At 47.5% G+C, this 20,694-nt stretch overlaps 2 protein-coding genes across 2 annotated transcripts; both read right to left on the reverse strand.

Moving 5' to 3' along the window:
- Nucleotides 1-3,173: 3,173 nt before the first annotated feature.
- LOC144500811 (telethonin-like) lies at nt 3,174-4,810 on the reverse strand. Its single transcript, XM_078224277.1, has 2 exons — nt 4,607-4,810; nt 3,174-3,864 (listed from the first exon to the last, which is right to left on the reverse strand). The coding sequence occupies exons 1-2, from the start codon at nt 4,723-4,725 to the stop codon at nt 3,453-3,455; spliced, it is 531 nt and encodes a 176-aa protein (XP_078080403.1). The 5' UTR covers nt 4,726-4,810; the 3' UTR covers nt 3,174-3,452.
- A 3,616-nt stretch (nt 4,811-8,426) lies between these two features.
- LOC144500813 (melanoregulin) lies at nt 8,427-19,280 on the reverse strand. Its single transcript, XM_078224282.1, has 5 exons — nt 19,090-19,280; nt 13,755-13,914; nt 13,201-13,291; nt 12,528-12,688; nt 8,427-9,173 (listed from the first exon to the last, which is right to left on the reverse strand). The coding sequence occupies exons 1-5, from the start codon at nt 19,170-19,172 to the stop codon at nt 8,964-8,966; spliced, it is 705 nt and encodes a 234-aa protein (XP_078080408.1). The 5' UTR covers nt 19,173-19,280; the 3' UTR covers nt 8,427-8,963.
- Between the last annotated feature and the right edge of the window lie 1,414 nt (nt 19,281-20,694).

Raw genomic sequence — 20,694 nt, forward strand, 5'->3', positions numbered from 1 at the left:
CAAAACAATATACCTATTTTGGAGGGGGACAACCACAGGGGATCCCTCCACAGACTGCTCACTCCCTTCCCTTCTCCCATCTGTTGCCCATCCCTTTCTTTTATGGGAGACTGCCACTGGGGTACTTTCTGGCACATCACCCTTCTGACTATTACCCCTCCTAACTGTGACCCACGTGTCTTCCTTCCGAGACCCTGGTGTCACTACCTGACTATAACTTTCATCTATTAATCTCTCATTTTCCCTAACTAAACTGAGTTCATCGAGCCTCAGCTCCAGCTCCCTCACACGATCCTTCAGGAGTTGCAGTTCCACACATCTGGCACAGATATGGACTTCCGGGAGGACTTTTATATTTTTGCCATTTTTTGCATTATTCTTGAAAACAGTGTGAGTGACTGAGTGTGTGTGTGTATGAGTGTGTGTGTGAGTGTGTGTGTGAGTGTGTGTGTGTGTAAGAGAGTGTGTGTGTGTGTGTGTGAGTGTGTGTGTGAGTGTGTGTGTGTGTGAGTGTGTGTGTGTGTAAGAGAGTGTGTGAGTGTGTGTGTGTGTGAGTGTGTGTGTGAGTGTGTGTGTGTGTGAGTGTGTGTGTATGTGTGTGTGAGTGTGTGTGTTTGTGCGTGTGTGGCTGGGTGTGGGAGTGTGTGTGTGTATGTGAGCAGGTGTGGGTGTGTGTGTGTGTGTGTGTGAGTTTGTGTGGGTGTGTGAGTGTGTTTGTGTGTATGTGTGTGTGAGTGTGTGTGTATGTGTGTGTGAGTGTGTGTGTTTGTGCGGATGTGAGCGTGTGTGGGTGGGTGTGGGAGTGTGTGTGTGTATGTGAGCATGTGTGGGTGTGTGTGTGTGAGTGTGTGTGTGAGTTTGTGTGGGTGTGTGAGTGTGTGTGTGAGAGTGTGTGGGTGAGTGTATGTGTGTGAGTGTGTGTGTGTGGGTGAGTGTATATGTGTGTGAGTGGGTGTATGTGTGGGTGAGTGTGTGTGGGTATGTGTATGTATGTAAATTATTTAATTATGTTGAGGAAAAGTTACTCGGGGTAGGTTGTCTGGGGGTTTAAGACATGAAAGAGTAGAGGTGTTCAGTTTGTGCATTAGTAATGAAATAATATTGGTGGTTTTGAGGTGCAACTAAATAGGCTGGATATAACATTTACCTTTTTAAATGTTTGAATATCAAATAAAAGTCAAAGGTGTCAAGAAAGATTTTCCAGGGTTCCATTGGATAAAGGGAAGACGGCGTGTTCGACGTTATTGACCCGGAAACAGACAAAATAGAAATATGGAAGATTTCACATTTAGAATTATCTGAGTTCCAAAGAGATGTGGGAACATTGGAGCCTGAGGGAGGGGGAGGTGAAAGGTATTTTAGAGATACTGACGAGATCTTAGGTGTTGCCTGTGTGAGAAAAATCGCCCAGAAACAGCCTTGGGCTGAGAGAAAGTGCAGCTGTCCAGCAAGGCCAGAAAAATCCTGAGGCTGAGGAAAGCAGTCTTGTTTCTGAAAGTTTCTTAGATTTCCACAGCAGAGTGGAAGAGCTTAATGGGTTGGGTGGTTTACCATATTAAGGTGATGTCTTTTGGGTAAGATTACTGGATTTTTATCTGGGTTAAACATCTATAAGGGAGTATTGCCTGGAAGGTGTTTACTTGTGGATCTGGCTAGTAGGAAGTCTTTTGGAGGTATATTTTGTAAGACTAATTTTAACTGTGTAACTATAATCTTATGTGCTTAAGTTTTCTTTTCTTCTTGTTGATAAACCTTTTACTTTTCTTTAAATTCCAGAAGAGTTTGAGATTTCTTTCTGCTGAGGTTAGTATGTTTCCCTCTTGGTTTCACATTGCAAATGAAAGGTTATGGCCCATTAGTCAAGTTTCCCTCTGGGATTTGGTTTGATCAGCAATTAACATAACCAGACAAAACTTTAAAGGGAGGCTGGCGATTCTTGGTCTTGCCCTTTCTTGGCCTTTCCTGAGGAGAGCTCGATACAGCAGAAAGGTCATAGAAGCAGCAGGAACTGACTGGTTTTCTCTTTGATATATTTTTCCTCCTAATCAATTGCTCAGTTGGTGATGTTTGACATTTGGACCATGACATATGAGTGTGTATCTGTGTAAAACCACATCTCCCGATGTTGACAGGTAACAACATCTAAGTGAAGTAAATCCAGTCACTACAATGTTAGACATGGAGGAGAACCCAGGACCACTTGGGATAGAGAGACAACACCCAAAGCAACAACCGCCCTGAGGGGAAAATTGACACCGGGAAATGATTCACTTTAGCATCATGGAGTATCCTGGGTTAGAGCAGTTAGTGAACTGTCCCAGGTTAGAGCTGGGGACGTGAGCAAGTGAGGTGAGTATAGTTCTCAGGGCAACCATGTATTGTTTTGGTGACAAATGCAGAATGGTCTCAGTGGAGGGAGGATTCTGATTATAAAGTCCGGCACTGGAAGTAAAGGCGGCACGGTAGCACAGTGGTTAGCACTGCTGGTTCACAGCTCCAGGGACCTGGGTTCGATTCCCAGCTCGGGTCACTGTCTGTGTGGAGTTTGCACATCCTCCTCGTGTCTGCGTGGGTTTCCTCTGGGTGCTCCGGTTTCCTCCAACAGTCCAAAGATGTGCGGGTTAGGTTGATTGGCCGTGCTAAAATTGCCCCTTAGTGTCTTGAGATGGGTAGGTTAGTGGGATTAGTGGGTAAATATGTAGGGATATGGGGGTAGGGCCTGGGTGGGATTGTGGTCGGTGCAGACTCGATGGGCCGAATGGCCTCTTTCTACACTGTAGGGTTTCTATGATTCTTCTATGATTCTTTCTATGAATGTGGCCCTGTCTCCTGTAACCCTCTCCCAGCCCATCGACACTCACGCCTCACCCTCCCTATACAACTCTCATCCCTCCCCCTCCTTCCCGCCCCCCTTCCTCCCTCCCCACCACCCCCCCGCCCCCCCACACACACTCTCTGTTATGTTATTGGCGATTGCGATTCCTATTGTTGTCTCCAGAATGTTCACTTTTCTTGCTTTTATAACCTAAACCCCACAGTAGGGAGCGAGTTTACAGCCGTCGCTTTGCATTCTTGGCTTCAGGTTAATTCTTTTTCGAATGAAGCGTTTTTGGATATTTTTCCATTTGTTGCCAGCGAGTCTCTGAGGAAATTATGAAACTGTCTCAAAGCAGCAAGTTCCTCAGTCATTCTTTATTAAAAATAAAATGAAACTTTCCAGTGAATAATTACAAAAATAAGTCAGGAAACATCTACTTAAATACAATCTTTTTGCTTTAGTGCCCGAAGTACATTTCACATAATCGCTAAACTTCCAGTTACATTTCACAATTTCTTCCACTTGCTGTCCTGCCTCTCACTCCATCATCATCCGACCCACAAAATCTCCCCCCGCGAAACATTCCTCAACACAGTCAGCCTTTGCACTCAGTCCCGCCGCCTCTCAGCCTCTCTCAGCCTCTCTGAGCTTCCTGGGACATGGACCTGGACAGGGATCTTTGCACCATGTCCGCTTTCTTGCTGTCCAGTCTGACAGGCTGGATGACTGGAGGAAGTTCTCTGGTGATCTCGGAGATGTCTCTCTTATCCTGACACCTGCCGCCCGAGCCCAGAGCTCGCTCCAGCTCAATGATTGTACTTAGCTCTGGGGGAGTCACTGCCCTTTCCACCTTGTTGCTGATGTGAGTGGGGCTGAAGATGGGCAGTGGCAGCTGCTTGCGGTATGGCAGGCGGTACTCAGTCAGTGCCTCTCCCAAGCGGCCCATCCTCATCACATTGTTGGGGTTTCGCTGCACCAGGTAGGTCACCTGATATTTCCTGTTGTAACTCTCCTTCCGGACATCATCCACCTCGTTTAAAGAGCATCTGCCACAAGGAGAAACATGTAGATTAACAGATGGAGATTTAGCCGGATCCTCATCCATATTCCCTTCATTAACAACGCCTTTTCTCAAACAATCTCTGTCTGAACCTGGCTGTGCCTCTCTGTCTCTCTGTGTGACCCCCCCTCTGTCTCTCTCTCTGTCTCGGTCTGTGACTCTCTGTATGACCCTCCCTCTGTCTCTCTCTCTCTCTCTGTCTGTGACTCTCTGTGTGACCCACCCTCTGTTTGTCTCTCTGTATTTCTCTCTCTCGCTCTCCCTGTTCCTTTATATCTATTTGTCTCTCGGTCTTTCTGTATCTCTCTCTGTCGCTGATTCTCTCACTGGCTTTCTCTCTCTCTCTTCCTCTGTCTCTGTGCGCGTCTGTTTTCTCTCACTCTCGAATTATCTCTCTCTGTCTCTCTGTTGATCTCACTTTATTCTCTCTGTGTGTGTCTCTCTGTGTGTGTCTCTCTTTGTCTCTCTCTCTGTCACTATTTTCTCTCTGACTCCTCTCCCCCCCCCCCACCCCCCGCGTCTCTGTCTCCTTATTTCTCTATATATATATTTCTATGTCTCTTTGTATCTTTCTCTCTATCCCCCCTGTCTGTGTTCCCCCTCCCCCTCTGTGCCTCAGTCACTGGGCTGTAACTTGCTGTTCTCTCAGTGCTGACCCTGGGCGATACTCCAGTGAGCGGCCCTCTGTGAGCCAGTGAGGACTGGGCACAGTTTGGGTGGAGACTCACCGCTCCTGAGCCCGTGTCCTGACGCTGAGTTGCTGCCACTGTGCAGAGTAAAGCTCCTTCCTCTGGCTGTTCTCCTCATTCACTAAGCAGCTGAGAGTGGCAGTGGGTGTCAGTTCCATCCCAGCGACAGTCTCCCTGTTTGGGTTCACCAGCTTCTCCCAGTGCCTGTGTGTGCGGGGACAGCCGCCCCTTTATACACACCCGGGGCTATTTCGGGGAATGTTCTCAGTGTCTAAATTCACTCGAACAACTCACCGCAGAATTGTTGACTCGCTCCCAGTGATTTCCAGATATCAGCACCTAAAGTTCAAGCTTCACAGCTGTCTGTGTGACTGCCCAGAGCAGGGATAATGTTCCTAATCGGATTAATGAGCAGTCCTGCTTCACATTGACCAGAATCAGGCTCTGAGCAACAAAGGAGCCGATTGAACGACTGGAACAATCCCCAAAGTCAGGGCGAAGATCAAAGGACATCACCCCAACCCTCCCTCCCCAACAAACACACCCACCCACCCCCTCCCCCACCTACCCCCATCCCCTACCCACCCACCCCCCACCCACATCCCCACACCCTCCCCCACCCACCCCCCACCCACACACCCATCCCCTACCCACCCTCCCCCACCCACCCCCCACCCACATCCCCACACCGTCCCCCACCCACCCCCACCCACACCTCCACACCCTCCCACCCCCACCCAACCCCCACCCACACCCCCCACACCACCCGCCCCCTCCCCCACCCACCGCCATCCCCTACCCACCCACCCCCGACCGACACCCTCACACCGTCCCCCACCCACACTCACCCCCACCCACACCTCCACACACCACGGACGCCCAACCCCCACCCACACCTCCACACACCACCCACCCACCCCCCACCCCCAACTCACCCCCCAACCAAAACCCCACCCATCCCCCTCACATCCCCTCCCTCCCCTACAAAACCCTCTCTCTCCCCACCCCACACCCACCCCTACACACTCCCACACCCCCCCCTACACACACAACCACCCTCTCCCACATCCTCTCCCCATCCCCCACCCCTTCCCCCACACCCCACCCATATCCCTCCCCACACCCCACACCTCTGCACACCCCACCAAAACCACACTCCCCTACTCACACCCCACCCAGAGACATGAGCATCTCTCCCAGGCTGACACCCGAAGTGCAGTACTGAGGGAGTACCGCACTGTCAGAGCGTCAGTACTGAGGGAGTGCCGCACTGTCAGAGCGTCAGTACTGAGGGAGTGCCGCACTGTCAGAGGGTCAGTACTGAGGGAGTGCTGCACTGTCAGAGCGTCAGTACTGAGGGAGTGCCGCACTGTCAGCGGGTCAGTACTGAGGGAGTGCTGCACTGTCAGAGGGTCAGTACTGAGGGAGCGCTGCACTGTCAGAGGGTCAGTACTGAAGGAGTGCCGCACTGTCAGAGGGTCAGTACTGAGGGAGTGCCGCACTGTCAGAGGGTCAGTACTGAGGGAGTGCCGCACTGTCAGAGGGTCAGTACTGAGGGAGTGCCGCACTGACAGAGGGTCAGTGCTGAGGGAGTGCCGCACTGTCAGAGGGTCAGTGCTGAGGGAGTGCCGCACTGTCAGAGGGTCAGTACTGAGAGTGTGCCGCACTGTCAGAGGGTCAGTACTGAGGGAGTGCCGCACTGTCAGAGGGTCAGTGCTGAGGGAGTGCTGCACTGCCAGAGGGTCAGTACTGAGGGAGTGCCGCACTGTCAGAGGGTCAGTGCTGAGGGAGTGCCGCACTGTCAGAGGGTCAGTGCTGAGAGAGTGCCGCACTGTCAGAGGGTCAGTACTGAGAGAGTGCCGCACTGTCAGAGGGTCAGTACTGAGGGAGTGCCGCACTGTCAGAGGGTCAGTACTGAGGGAGTGCCGCACTGTCAGAGGGTCAGTGCTGAGGGAGTGCTGCACTGTCAAAGGGTCAGTGCTGAGGGAGTGCTGCACTGTCAGAGGGTCAGTGCTGAGGGAGTGCTGCACTGTCAGAGGGTCAGTGCTGAGGGAGTGCCGCACTGTCAGAGGGTCAGTACTGAGGGAGTGCCGCACTGTCAGAGGGTCAGTACTGAGGGAGTGCCGCACTGTCAGAGGGTCAGTGCTGAGGGAGCGCCGCACTGTCAGAGGGTCAGTACTGAGGGAGTGCCGCACTGTCAGAGGGTCAGTACTGAGGGAGTGCCGCACTGTCAGAGGGTCAGTACTGAGGGAGTGCCGCACTGTCAGAGGGTCAGTACTGAGGGAGTGCGGCACTGTCAGAGGGTCAGTACTGAGGGAGCAGAACCTGCCAGAGGTGCACAGGTGAGTTCAGCCCCCGGGGGGTGAGGGCTATGCCTGGCAATACCCTGGCACAGCTCTTGCAGGTGGTTGGGGAGGATTGGGTGGGGGGTCGGGGGGTGGGGGCGCCTTTTTTAAAAGCCTCAGTTCCTGGCCACCAGCGCAAGTCGCGAGGACCCACCCCCCCCCCCCCCCCAACAGTTCTTGTCAACGAGGTTAAAAATACAGCGGGAAGCTGCCGCTTGGATTCTCACCAGATAAACACTGCCCAACATTTCAACAAGTACTTTACTGGCTGGAAAATGCTCTGGGACATCCCGTGGCTGTGAAAGGAGTGATAGAAATTCAAGTTATTTACTTTACTGAGAGACGGGGTGTGGGATCGTGTGAGTCACAAACACAACTCATAGAATCCTACAGTGCAGAAAGAGACCATTCGGCCCATCGAGTCTGCACCAACCACAATCCCACCCAGGCCCTACCCCCACATATTTACCCGCTAATCCCACTAACCTACGCATCTCAGGACTCTAAGGGGCAATTTTTAACCTGGCCAATCAACCTAACCCGCACATCTTTGGACTGTGGGAGGAAACCGGCGCACCCGGAGGAAACCCACGCAGACACGAGGAGAATGTGCAAACTCCACACAGACAGTGACCCGAGCCGGGAATCGAACCCAGGTCCCTGGAGCTGTGAAGCAGCAGTGCTAACCACTGTGCTACCGTGCCTCCCTGGAGGAAGTGTTTCCTTCTCTAATCCAGCAGAAACAATATTCTTCTCACACTTCTTGCCTGATCACACCCTCACTCTGACACTCACTTTTCCCACCATCTCACTCCCCTAGTTTCTCTGCCCCTCCCTGGGTCTCCCTGTCCTTCTCGAAAGCTCTGTGCCTCTCTCGGGGTCTCCATGCCTTTCCTGGGATCTCCGTTCCTCCGAGTTAGGGTGGCACAGTGGTTAGCACTGCTGCCTCTCAGTGTCAGGGACCCAGATTCAATTCCGGCCCCAGGTGACTGTCTGTGCAGAATTTGCATGTTCTCCCTGTGTCTGCATGGGTTTCCTCCAGATGATCCAGTTTCCTCCCACAGTCCAAAGATGTGCGGGTTAGGTTGATTGGCCGTGCTAAAAATTGCCCTGTTTCCTGAGATGTGTAGGTTAGAGGGATTAGTGGGTAAATGTGTAGGGATATTGCCCCTTAGTGCCAGGGGAATTAGCAGGTAAATATTTGGGGTTACGGGGATATGGCCTGGGTGGGACTGTTGTCAGTGCAGACTCGATGAACTGAATGGCCTCTATTTGCTATGATTCTATGGTTAAGTCCCAAACTGTGTCTCCATTTAGACTGAGAAAAATGAATCAAAATTATTGTGCAGGAATTTCACAAGCAGCAGAAAGCGAAGATCAAACATTCAGGCTGATATCTCTCTCTCCCCCAGCGTGTGAAACTTGTCCTTCTCCCAGCAACACAAAGATCTCAGCTTTTTGTTCCAGTCATATGTAATAAAAATGAGACAAAACATATATTTTATGTTTTTATTGACAGCGGCTCAGAGAGAACACAAACAAAGCTGGATAGAAAATCAATATAGTGCAAGTCCTCCTTTCACACATACACTGTACCCCATCCAAACTCAACAGCCGGCATTTACAGAGCAATTTGAACTGCTTCATTGTGCACTGTGACAGGTGCTGTCTTGTCGATGTGCTGCTAAATTGAGGCCCCCATTGACCCTTTCAGATGGAGGTCAGATTCCATCAGAATATTTGGAAGTGCAGGAGAGTTCATCCCAGTGTGCTGGGCAGTATTTATCCCTCAATCAACTCAATTCAAAACAGATTATCATATTGCTGTGCACAATTTGACTGTTGTGTTCCAATATTGCAGCAGTGGCTACAATGCAGAAGGATCTCATTGGCTGTCGAGTATTTGGGACATCTGAGGTGATGAAATGTGCTTTGGAAATGCAAATTCTTTCTCTCTCTGCATTGTACAATTTCCAACAGGCAAGACAAGGAGGAACTATTGCAACAACCTTTGGAAAACACGGATTAGGAATTCCAAATTGAATTGACAATCACAATTCCAGCGATCTTGAGAGGAGAATGTCCTCATCAACTTCTTCCAGTTCCTCATCTGTTACTGGTTTGATTTCATTTGTTCTTTTTATTAGGACAGCCACTGAGTCCTGTCCCTCATTCTCCACCTCAGGACTTTGATCCCGTGGATAATAAATTCGCGCCTTTGACAGGAAATCCTCTGCAGCATCCAGTGTGATTAAACGATCCTAGAGAAACACAAATCACCTCTCACTTTATTACCATTTCCTCCATTTCTGCTATCCTCAACACCAACCAGTCACACTGACTACAGTCTGACCAGCTACCCAGGGAGCCCCCACTTCACCTGTACACAAGGCCCTGACAGTCAACCCTGATTCTGTCTGAATATATGCACGTACATACACAGCATGTGGATAAGCCTACAAGAGGAGAGGCTGTACTCGATCTGGTACTGGCTAATGAGCCTGGACAGGTGTCGGATCTCTCAGTGGGGGAGCATCTTGGGGATAGTGATCATAACTCTATCTCCTTTACGCTAGCATTAGAAAGAGATAGGATCAGGCAAGCTAGGAAAGTGTTTATCTGGAGTAAGGGGAAATATGAAGCCATCAGGCAGGAGATTAGAGGCGTAAATTGGAAGGAGGCATTCTCGAGGAAAAGTACCAAAGTAAGGTGGCAGATTTTCAATGATTGTTTGTCTGGAGTTCTACATGACAACGTTCCTATGAGACAGGGAGGTTTTGGTAGGTTACGGGAACCGTGGTGCACGAAAGCTGTGCTGAACCTAGTCAAAAAGAAAAGGAAAGTGTACAAAAGGTTCTGAAAGCTAGGCGATGATAGGGATCTAGATGAGTATACGGCTTGTAGGAAGGGACTTAAGAAGGAAATTAGGAGAGCCAGAAGGGGTCACGAGAAGGCCTTGGCAGGTAAGATTAAGGAGAACCCTAAGGCGTTCTATAAATATGTGAAGAGTAAAAGGATGAGATGTGAAGGAATAGGACCTATAAAATGTGAAGGTGAGAAAGTCTGTACGGAACTGGAAGAAATAGCAGAGGTGCTTAATGAATACTTTACCTCGGTATTCACGGTGGGAAAGACCTGGGTGGTTGTACTACAGGATTGCGGCGGACTGAGAAGATTGAGTTTGTCGACATTAAGAAAGAGGATGTGTTGGAAATTTTGAATAGCATCAAGATAGATAAGTCACCGGGACCGGATGGGATGTACCCCAGGTTACTGTGGGAGGCGAGGGAAGAGATTGCAGAGCCTCTGGCGATGATCTTTGCGTCATCGATGGAGACGGGAGAGGTTCCGGAGGATTGGAGGATTGCGGATGTGGTTCCTATATTCAAGAAAGGGAATAGGGATAGCCCAGGAAATTACCGACCGGTGAGTCTAACCTCAGTGGTTGGTAAGTAGATGGAGAAGATCCTGAGGGACAGGATTTATGAACATTTAGAGAAGTTTAATATGCTCAAAAGTAGTCAGCACGGCTTTGTCAAAGGCAAATCGTGCCTTACGAGCCTGGTGGAGTTCTTTGTAAATGTGACTAAACACATTGACAAAGGAAAAGCGGTAGATGTGGTTTACATGGACTTCAGCAAGGCATTCGATAAGGTCCCCCATGCAAGACTTCTCGAGAAAGTGAGCGAGCATGGGATCCAAGGGGCTGTTGCCTTGTGGATCCAGAACTGGCTTGCCTGCAGAAGGCAGAGAGTGGTTGTAGATGGGTCTTTTTCTGAATGGAGGTCGGTCACCAGTGGAGTGCCCCAGGGATCTGTTCTGGGACCCTTGCTGTTTGTCATTTTCATAAATGACCTGGATGAGGAAGTGGAGGGATGGGTTGGTAAGTTTGCCGACGACACGAAGGTTGGTGGTGTTGTGGATAGTTTGGAGGGATGTCAGAAGCTGCAGTGTGACATAGATAGGATGCAAGACTGGGCGGAGAAATGGCAGATGGACTTCAACCCGGATAAATGTGTAGTGGTACATTTTGGCAGGTCAAATGGGATGAAGGAGTATAACATCAAGGGTAAGACTCTTAGCAGTGTAGAGGGTCAGAAGGACCTTGGGGTCCGGGTCCATAGGACTCTTAAATTGGCCTCGCAGGTAGAGGAGGTGGTTAAGAAGGCGTATGGTGTGCTGGCCTTCATCAATCGAGGGATTGAGTTTAAGAGTCGGGAGATAATGATGCAGCTTTATAAGACCCTCATCAGACCCCACTTAGAGTTCTGTGCTCAGTTCTGGTCGCCTCACTACAGGAAGGATGTAGAAATTATTGAAAGGGTGCAGAGAAGATTTACAAGGATGTTGCCTGGATTGGGTGGCATGCCTTATGAGGATAGGTTGAGGGAGCTCGGTCTTTTCTCCTTGGAGAGACGAAGGATGAGAGGTGACCTGATAGAGGTGTGCAAGATGTTGAGAGGTGTAGATCGGGTGGATTCTCAGAGGCTTTTTCCCAGGGCTGAAATGGCTGCTACGAGAGGACACAGGTTTACTGGGGAGTAGGTACAGAGGAGATGTCAGGGGTAAGTTTTTCACTCAGAGGGTGGTGGGTGAGTGGAATCGGCTGCCGTCAATGGTGGTGGAGGCAAACTCAATAGGGTCTTTTAATAGACTTCTGGATGAGTACATGGGACTTAATAGGATTGAGGGTTATAGGTAAGCCTATGTATAGGCCTAGGTAAGTAGGGACATGACCGGCGCAACTTGTGGGCTGAAGGGCCTGTTTGTGCTGTAGTTTTTCTATGTTCTATGTTCTATACACACACATATATACACACACACTGAGACATACACACACACACTTGCACACACACACGTTGACACACACACACACACACACATATACATCCATACTCACACACACATTATAGGGAACAGAGGGTAATCATATTTTGATATGAACTGATTTCAATCTGACTGGACAAAGAGCTAGTACAGATCTGATGGAGTGAATGATCTCCTTCTATGATGCAAATGATATTGTTTTAAATTCAGATTTTTAAAAACTAAATTTGAATCAGTCATGTTTGGGCTTTACAATAGTCACCACCAATATTGAATGTTGTTCACAGCCTCCCCGCCCCTCCCTCCGTGGTGGCACAGTGGTTAGCACTGCTGCCTCACAGTGCCAGGGACCCGGGTTCAATTCCCAGCTTGGATCACTGTCTGTGCAGAGTCTGCACATTCTCCCCGTGTCTGCGTGGGTTTCCTCCCACAGTCCAACAGACGTGCTGATTAGGTGCATTGGCTAGGCTAAATTCTCCCTCAGTGTACCTGAACAGGCACAGGAGTGTGACGACTAGGGGATTTTCACAGTAATTTCACTACAGTGTCAATATAAGCCTACTCGTGACACTAATAAATAAACTTTAAAACTTCACATCCCAAATCTCCCTATCCTTCCACCTTGCTCACCTTTTCCCATCCCCTTCCCCTATCTGCGCTCCCACCTCACCCCCCACCTCATCTCACCTCATCCCCCACCTCACCTCCTCACCCCCCCACCTCACCCCCATCCCCCACCCACACACCCACCTCACCCCCCTCCCCCTCCCCCCCACCCACACACCCACCAGAACAAAGATATATCTCTCTGCAGGCATTTTATTTTCAAATATTGAGGTTTCTTGAGCCAGGATGTCCAACAGTTTCTTTGCCTGTGGTGCGTTCCGCATGTTGCTGTAGGAAGTTACAGATGTGACATTCAAAAGCATATCAGACTCTGCATGAAAACCTGCAAAACAGCAATGTCACCAAGAATGGCATCAAAACAGCATTGCAACAGTGGAGCTCATAGCTGATTCCGACTGGAGAGGGATCTGGTCCAGGGTTAACTTCTGGGGGAGAGGAGGAGGGGACTGAGAAATAGGAGGGATAGAGAGAAGGTGGGAACAGAGAAAGAGAGAGAGATGGTTGTGAGAGAGAGGGATAGAGTAGGACATTGTGAGAGAGAGAGGGAGACAGAGAGAGTGAAAAACAGAGAGGTAGAGAGAGGGAGAGGGCACCAGAATGTAGAGAGAGCGGAGGGACAGAAAGGGGGAAAATGCAATAGAGTGAGAGAGAGAGAGAAAATACAAGAGGGTGAGGGAAAGTGAGAGAGGGACAGTGAAGAAGAAAAAGGAGAAAAGAAGAAATGAAGGATAACAAATTGGAAGGGGAGGGAGGGAAAGAGCTGGAAGGACTTTAAGGGAAAGGCAGGGAATTGGAATGATAAGGTTTCCCTTGAGATAACACATTATTACTTACCCAAGTTTTCTAAAATCATCTTCCACTTCTCCAGTACACCTCTGCGTTCCTGACGAGCTGCGTGAATGTCAATGCTGAGGCGACGGTAACCCTGGGAGAGAGGAGACAGACTTACATCAATGCGTTCTGTCCCAGGCTCCAACCCAAACCATTGCACTGCCCTCTGTCAGAAGATGATGACCATTGGACACACTACCATCATTCTGTTTGTCTGTCACCTCCATCCTGGCTGATCCACTCCCAGTCTCACTGTATCTTTGGTTTAACATTCTCGTCCTGATCTTTAAATCCCTCCATGAATCGCATTCCCACCAACACTGCAGACGGTGAACTCGGGAATGCTCCAACTCTAGCTGTTGTCCGGATCCTCTCCCTTCATCCTTCACCCTCACCAACTGAGTCCCTCTTTTGCAATTTCCCCCCAAACCTCTCCAGCCCCCGTCCTGTCCCATATCTGATGACACGTTGTGAGTCGCCATGTTAACCGTGTGTTAACATTGATTTAGGAATGTTGTCAGAGGGAAAGCTGAATTGAATTGGAACTCACAGCTCACCTGCGAGCCCCTTCGTGTCTTGGCCCGTTTCTGCAGCATGTTGTAAAGTTCTCGGTCATCATCTCTTTCCGTGTGGGATGTATCTTGGGGCTCATTCCACAAGTTCGTTTCTTCCGATCTCCTGCGCTGAGCTTCTTGGGCAAAATACAGCAACGTGTCGCTGTTCACAAAAGAGACAACCCAACTGGGTCACTTCCAACCTTCTCCATTTAATTTACATAATAACCTCTGTATAAATGACCATACACCGCTTACAAAAGAACATTACAATAATAGGCTACAAAACAAGGAAGTTATGGTGAACCTTTTATAGAATTCTGCTTTGACCTCAATTGGAAAAAGTGTGTCTAATTCCGGACACATTTCAGGGAGAGAGTGAATAAATTTGACAATTTACAGGAATGGATCCTGTAAATTTATTTTAACTATAAGTTGGGATTGTTGGGGTTACTCTCCTTAGAGAAGGCTGAGAGGAAGTTTGATATCGGTTTTCAAAATCACAAGGGATCGAGACAGAGAAACTGTTCCCATTGGTGGAAGGATTGAGAATCTAAGAACAGATTTAAAGGCAAAATAAGTAAAGGCGACAAGAGGAAAATCAATTTTTACGCAGCGAGTGGCAAGGGTCTGCAAGGACTGAGTGTGGACGAGGCAGATTAATCACAGATTTCTGAAGGGAATTTAATAATTATCTGAAGAAAAATTCTTGCAGGGCTTTTGGGAAAAGGCAAAAGGGTGGGACTTCTGAATTACTCTTGCAGGGCAGATATAATGGGCTGAATGGCATCCTCTGTGCTATAATCATTCATGATTCTAAGATTGAGGCTCTCTAATAACCAATATTGCCATGGTGAGATTTCTCGATGATTCAGACTAACTTTATTTCGTTAAAAGAGCAGCATTGTTCACTATTTATATATAAGATTGGGACTTGGAAAGACAATGTCAAAATTTGCAGATTTGCCAGTTGAGGGAGGTATGAAATTAATGCAGAGGAGGACTGCAATAAAATACAGGAAAACATGAATAAGCTCACAGAATGTGTGCATAAATGACAAATACATTTCAGTAAGCTAAGCAGGAGGCAATAGACCTTGGTGAAAAATCAGCAGGTCACTTACTTTATTGGAAAATAAGCATCTAAATGGAACAGAGGAGACATTAGTGACACAGGTTGATCAGGACAAAGAAAAACAAAGCATTGCAAACCATTTCCATAAAGAATAAAATTGAAAAGCAGAGAAGAGTCATAGAGATTTACAACATGGAAACAGGCCCTTCAGCCCAACTTGTCCATGCCACAAGTTTTTACCACTAAGCTAGTCCCAATTGTCCACATTTGGCCCATATCCCTCTATACCTATCTTACCCATGTCATAGAGTCATAGAGGTTGACAGCATGGGAACAGGCCCTTCAGCCCAACTTGTCCATGCCGCCCTTTTTTTAAAACCCTGAAGTTAGTCCCAATGGCCCGCATTTGGCCCATGTCCCTCTATACCCATCTTACCCATGTAACTGTCTAAATGCTTTTTAAAAGACAAAATTGTACCTGCCTCTACTACTACCTCTGGCAGCTCATTCCAGACACTCACCACCCTCTGTGTGAAACAATTGCCCCTCTGGATCTTTTTATATCCCTCCCCTCTCACCTTAGACCTACGTCCTCTAGTTTTAGACACCCCTTCCTTTGTATTCAATTGGCTATCTTACCCTGGATCTGTGAGATTTAACCTTATGCAACAACCTACCATGCGGTACCTTGTCAAAGGACTTGCTAAAGTCCATGCAGTCAACGTCGACTGCACTGCCCTCATCTACCTTCTTGGTTACCCCTTCAAAAACTCAATCAAATTTGTGAGACATGATTTTCCACTCACAAAGCTATGCTGACTGTCCTTAATCAGTCCTTGCGTCTCTAAATGCCTGTAGACCCTATTTCTCAGAATACTTTCTAACAACTCACCCACTACAGATGTTTGGCTCACCGGTCTGTAATTCCCAGCTTTTCCCTGCAGCCCTTCTTAAACAAAGGCACAACATTTGCTATCTTCCGATCTTCAGGCACCTCACCTGTGGCTGTCGATAATTCAAATATCTCTGCCAGGGGATCCGCAATTTCCTCCCTCGCCTCCCGCAACGCCCTGGGTACACGTCATCAAGTCCCGGGGATTTGTCTACATTGATGCACTTTAAGACTTCCAGCACCTCCTTCTCTGTAATATGTACACTCCTCAAGACATTACTATTTATTTCCCCAAATTCCCTAACATCCATGCTTTTCTCAACAGTAAGTACTGATGAGAATTATTCATTTAGGATCTCACTCTTAGGGGTGGCACGGTGGCACAGGGGCAGCACAGTAGCACAGAGGTTAGTACTGCTGCCTCACAGCACCAGGGGCCCAGCTTGGGTCACTGTCTGTGTGGAGTTTGCACATTCTCCCAGTGTCTGCATGAGTTTCCTTCTGGTGCTCCAGTTTCCTCCCACAGTCCAAAGATGTACGGGTTAGGTGGATTGACCATGATAAATTGTCCCTTAGTGTCAGGGGGTCTAGCTAGGGTAAATGAATGTGGTTACGGGGATAGGGTTCGGGTGGGATTGTGGTTGGTGCAGACTCGGTGGGCCGAATGGCCTCCTTCTGCACTGTAGGATTCTATGAAGATGGTCTGAAATCTCTTGTGGATCCGCATGTAGATGACCTTGTTGATCCTTAAGAGGCCTTATTCTCTCCCTAGTTACTCTTTTGTCATTTATGTATCTGTAGAAGCTCTTTGGATTCTCCTTTGCCTCATTCATATTGAATGAGAAATTCCTCCTGAATACACTCAACAAATTTCTCTCCATCCAAGCCTATGTTGGATACTATGGCTGTCTTTGGTTATTTTATAACCCTCGGATATATCCCCTCTCAGTACTGCCGTGATGTTCTCCCTTATCAAAATCACAACTCACCCTCGTCTCTTACCTCCTGTTCTGTCTTTCCTACAGCATCTGTACCCTGGAACATTGAGCTGCCAGTCCTGTCCCTCCCTAAGTCATGTTTCAGTAATAGCTATAATATCCCTGTCCCATGTACCCATCCATGCCCTGAGTTCATCTGTCTTGCCCGTCAGGCCTCTTGCATTTAAATAAATGCAGTTTAATCTAGACTTCCCTTGCTCTCTGCCCTGACCATCTGTCCTGCCATGTTTTGTACACTCTCCCTGTGTTTTATTTCTCAGCCTCATTGGACCCATTCACTGAGTTCTCCACAGTCTCTGTACTCTGTGGCCCTTTTTGATTTTTGTCTTTGGTTTCTCTGCCTTTATTTCCCCTTACTGCCTTTGGTTTCTGTCCCCACTTTATTTCCCTCTGACTTCCTGCATCGGTTCCCATCCCCCTGCCACATCAGTTTAAACCCTCCCCAACAGCACTAGCGAACACTCCCCCTTGGACATTTGTTCCAGTCCTGCCCAGGTGCAGACCGTCCGATTTGTACTGGTCCCACCTCCCCCTGAACCGGTTCCAATGTCCCAGGAATTTGAATCCCTCCCTCTTGCACCATCTCTCAAGCCACGTGTTCATCTTAGTTATCCTGACATTCCTACTCTGATGAGCACGTGGCACTAGCAGTAATCCTGAGGTTACTACCTTTGAGGTCCTACTTTTTAGTTTAACTTCTAACTCCCTAAATTCAGCTTGTAAGACCTCATCCTATTTTTTACCTATATCACTGGTGCCTATATGTACCACGACAGCTGGCTGTTCACCCTCTCCCTCCAGAATGCTCTGCAGCCACTCCGAGACATCTTTAACCCTTGCACCAGAGAGGCAACATACCATCTTGGAGTTTTGTTTGCATCCGCAGAATGCCTGTCTATTCCCCTTACAATTGAGTCCACTATCACTATAGCTTTGCCACTCTTTCCTCCTGCCCAGCAGAGCCAGCCACGGTGCCATCAACCTGGCTGCTGTCACCTTCCTCTGGTGAGCCATCTCCCCCAACAGTATCCAAAATGGTATATTAGAATATTAAACTTGATAGAATCTTGATTAGACCGGATTTGAATTACTGCTAATAGTTCTGGTCTCCATTGCTTTTTACAAAGGATATAAAAGCATTGCAGAAGATGCAAAAACGGATTGACTGGAATGACACCAGAACAGGGAGGTTAGAATTATAAAGAAATATTGAACAGATTGGAATTCTTTTCTCCAGAAGAGAGAAGGTTGAGAGGCTGATTTGCCAGAGGTCATTAAGATGATGAAAGAGTTTGATATGGTAAATATAGAGAAAATAATTCCACTTTTGGGCAAGTCCATAAGTAGGGGCCATAAATATATAAATCCAATCAGGAATTCAGGAGAAATTTCTTTACCCAGAGTTGGTGAGAATGTGGAACCTCGCTCCCAGAGAGTGACTGAGTTGAATTATAGATACATTTAAAGAGGAGCTGAATAAACAGGAGAAGGAATAGGCAGATCTGTTGATATAATGAGATGAGGAGTGAAAAGACTGATATGGAGATAAAGACCAGCTCAGATCTCTTTCTATGCAGTAGATATTTTGTAAGAGTCAATGCTAAATTGTTGATTTTATCTGGAGCAGAAAAATAATTGACCTCACAAATTTGAACTGATGAGATGAAATCAAATAGTATTCCTTCTGCTCAATATAATCTGATTTTACTCAATCTTCCTAACCAATACAACCTATCCCATCTTAACCTATATAATCCAAGACAACTCAACTACACAAATTAATCTAACCCAACACTACACACCCATCCATCACCCAAGCAAGTCAAAGCAAATGTTATAATCCCTGCCCCATGTATAGAATCATAGAATTCCTACAGTGCAGAAGGAGGCCATTCAATACATCAAGGGTGCACCTACAACAATCCCACCCAGGCCCGATCTCCGGAACCCCACATATTTACCCTGCTAGTTCCCCCGACACTAAGGGGCAATTTAGCGTGGCCAATCCACCTAACCTGCACATCTTAGGACTGTGGGAAGAAACCGGAGCACCCAGAGGAAATCTATGTAGACATGGGGAGAATGTGCAGACTCCACACAGACAGTGACCCAAGGCCAGAATAGAATGCAAGTCTCTGGTGCTGTGAGGCAGCAGTGCTAACCACTGTGTCACCGTGCTGCCTCTCTAGCTCCTCTGTGAAAAACCTGAAGAACCCACTCACCTACTTGCTTTGTAAAGAAACAATCGATATGTATATAAGCCACCAATTAAATAAAGCCCGTGGCTGCCTGTTTATCCCACATTAGCTTCCTGACACAGCAGAATTTCAGTTGAAAATGTTGAAAGTAAATTAGTTTCTGCGCAATGTTTACCTGATGATTGGAGTTTTCTCCTCTGGTTCATCCTCTGCGCAACAGAAACAGCAAATGCGATAAAATACATTTCTATTTCCCATTTCACACTCTTTCAATCTTAGTCGCAGTTCAGCCACAGAATCAGGCAACCCCGGAGAATGGAACCATGCAGCACTCAAATTACCCAGCGAGGGGAAATCAACTGGCTCAGAGAGATTGAGATGTTTCTCCCAAATGACACTTCAGTGGTTTGTCTAATATTAAACGCAGAGATTTGTGAATATTTTCCATTGAGGGGATCAGGTCATGGGTGATCATGTGAAGGCTGTGGTGGTTAACTCTCCCCTCCAGCCAAACAAAGAAACACAAACTACATTGAAAGGTCTGATAAAAACAAGCTCAATATAATAGTCATACACCACAGAAAGGCCCTTCAGCCCATCGAGTCTGCACCAACAATATCTACCACTAAAGGCGCGCTGCTCCCATTTTCCTATACTCGTCCTATATCCTTGAATGTTATGACATTTCAAATGCTCATCCAAATATTTTTTAAAGGTTGTAAGGTTTCCGACCTCCACTGCCTTCCCAGGCAGTGCATTCCATATTGGAATGCACTGCCTGTTGAAAAGGATTTTCTCAAATCCCCTCTGAATCTCCTGCCCCTCACCCTAAAACTTTGCCCCCTCGTGATTGATCCATCAACCAAGGGGAACAGATACTTCCTATTCACCCTGTCCCTAGATAATCTTACACACCTCAATCATGTCCCCCCTCAGCCTTCTCTGCTCTAAAGAAAACAAGCCTATCCAGTCTCTCCTTATAGCTCAAATGTTCCATCCCAGGCAACATCCTGATGAATGTCCTCTGTAGCCCCTCTAATACAATCACATCCTTCCTATAGTGAGGTGTAACAGAGGGTTTAGAATAACTTGGGACTAAAAGACTAACAAATCAGGGTAGATTAATTTAGAGTGAAGTCACAAAGTGCCTGGAATATATCTTACAAAGGTACTGTTTGCATAGAGACACATATAACCAATGTTAGAGAATTTAGACATGTATTTCTAAATATTCTGTATTAAAAGCATATCCCTTGGTCAACAGCACAATGCTCTAAGGCATGATTGGGACTTAGTCAAGTAAAAAGAACAACATTCTTTGGAACAATACAGCTACTGAGTGCAGGGGAAAATAACAATTCTTATCCGGGTCTCTAGGCGGTCTTCCAAGGACTGCTAGAGTTCTCAGCTAGGCCAAATGAATAGACAATACAATATACAAGATAAGGGAAAGTCTAGAGTATCAGGAGACGGTGACAAACTCTTAAAATTCATGAACTAATCGTGCAGTCCCATGCTGTCCAGGAGTAAATGTTATTGGCCAAGGTAAGTAATCCATACTAATAATGATTGGCTCACACCGGCTGGGGTGAGCAGAGAGGTGGGCAAATGACTTTTGAAAATTGTATAATTGTAATACTGAGAGTGATGTACTTTTAGAGTGGTTTTGGATCATCAGCAAAACTGCTCTCCCTCGCTGAGTTGAACCAGGCCTGGGAAATAAAGGAGAGTCTTTAACCAGAATACTGTCTTTGTATTAGCTGAGCCAGCTTAATGCTTA

The sequence above is a fragment of the Mustelus asterias genome, chromosome 11 (genome assembly GCF_964213995.1).
Source record: "Mustelus asterias chromosome 11, sMusAst1.hap1.1, whole genome shotgun sequence".
Taxonomy (NCBI): Eukaryota; Metazoa; Chordata; class Chondrichthyes; order Carcharhiniformes; family Triakidae; genus Mustelus; species Mustelus asterias.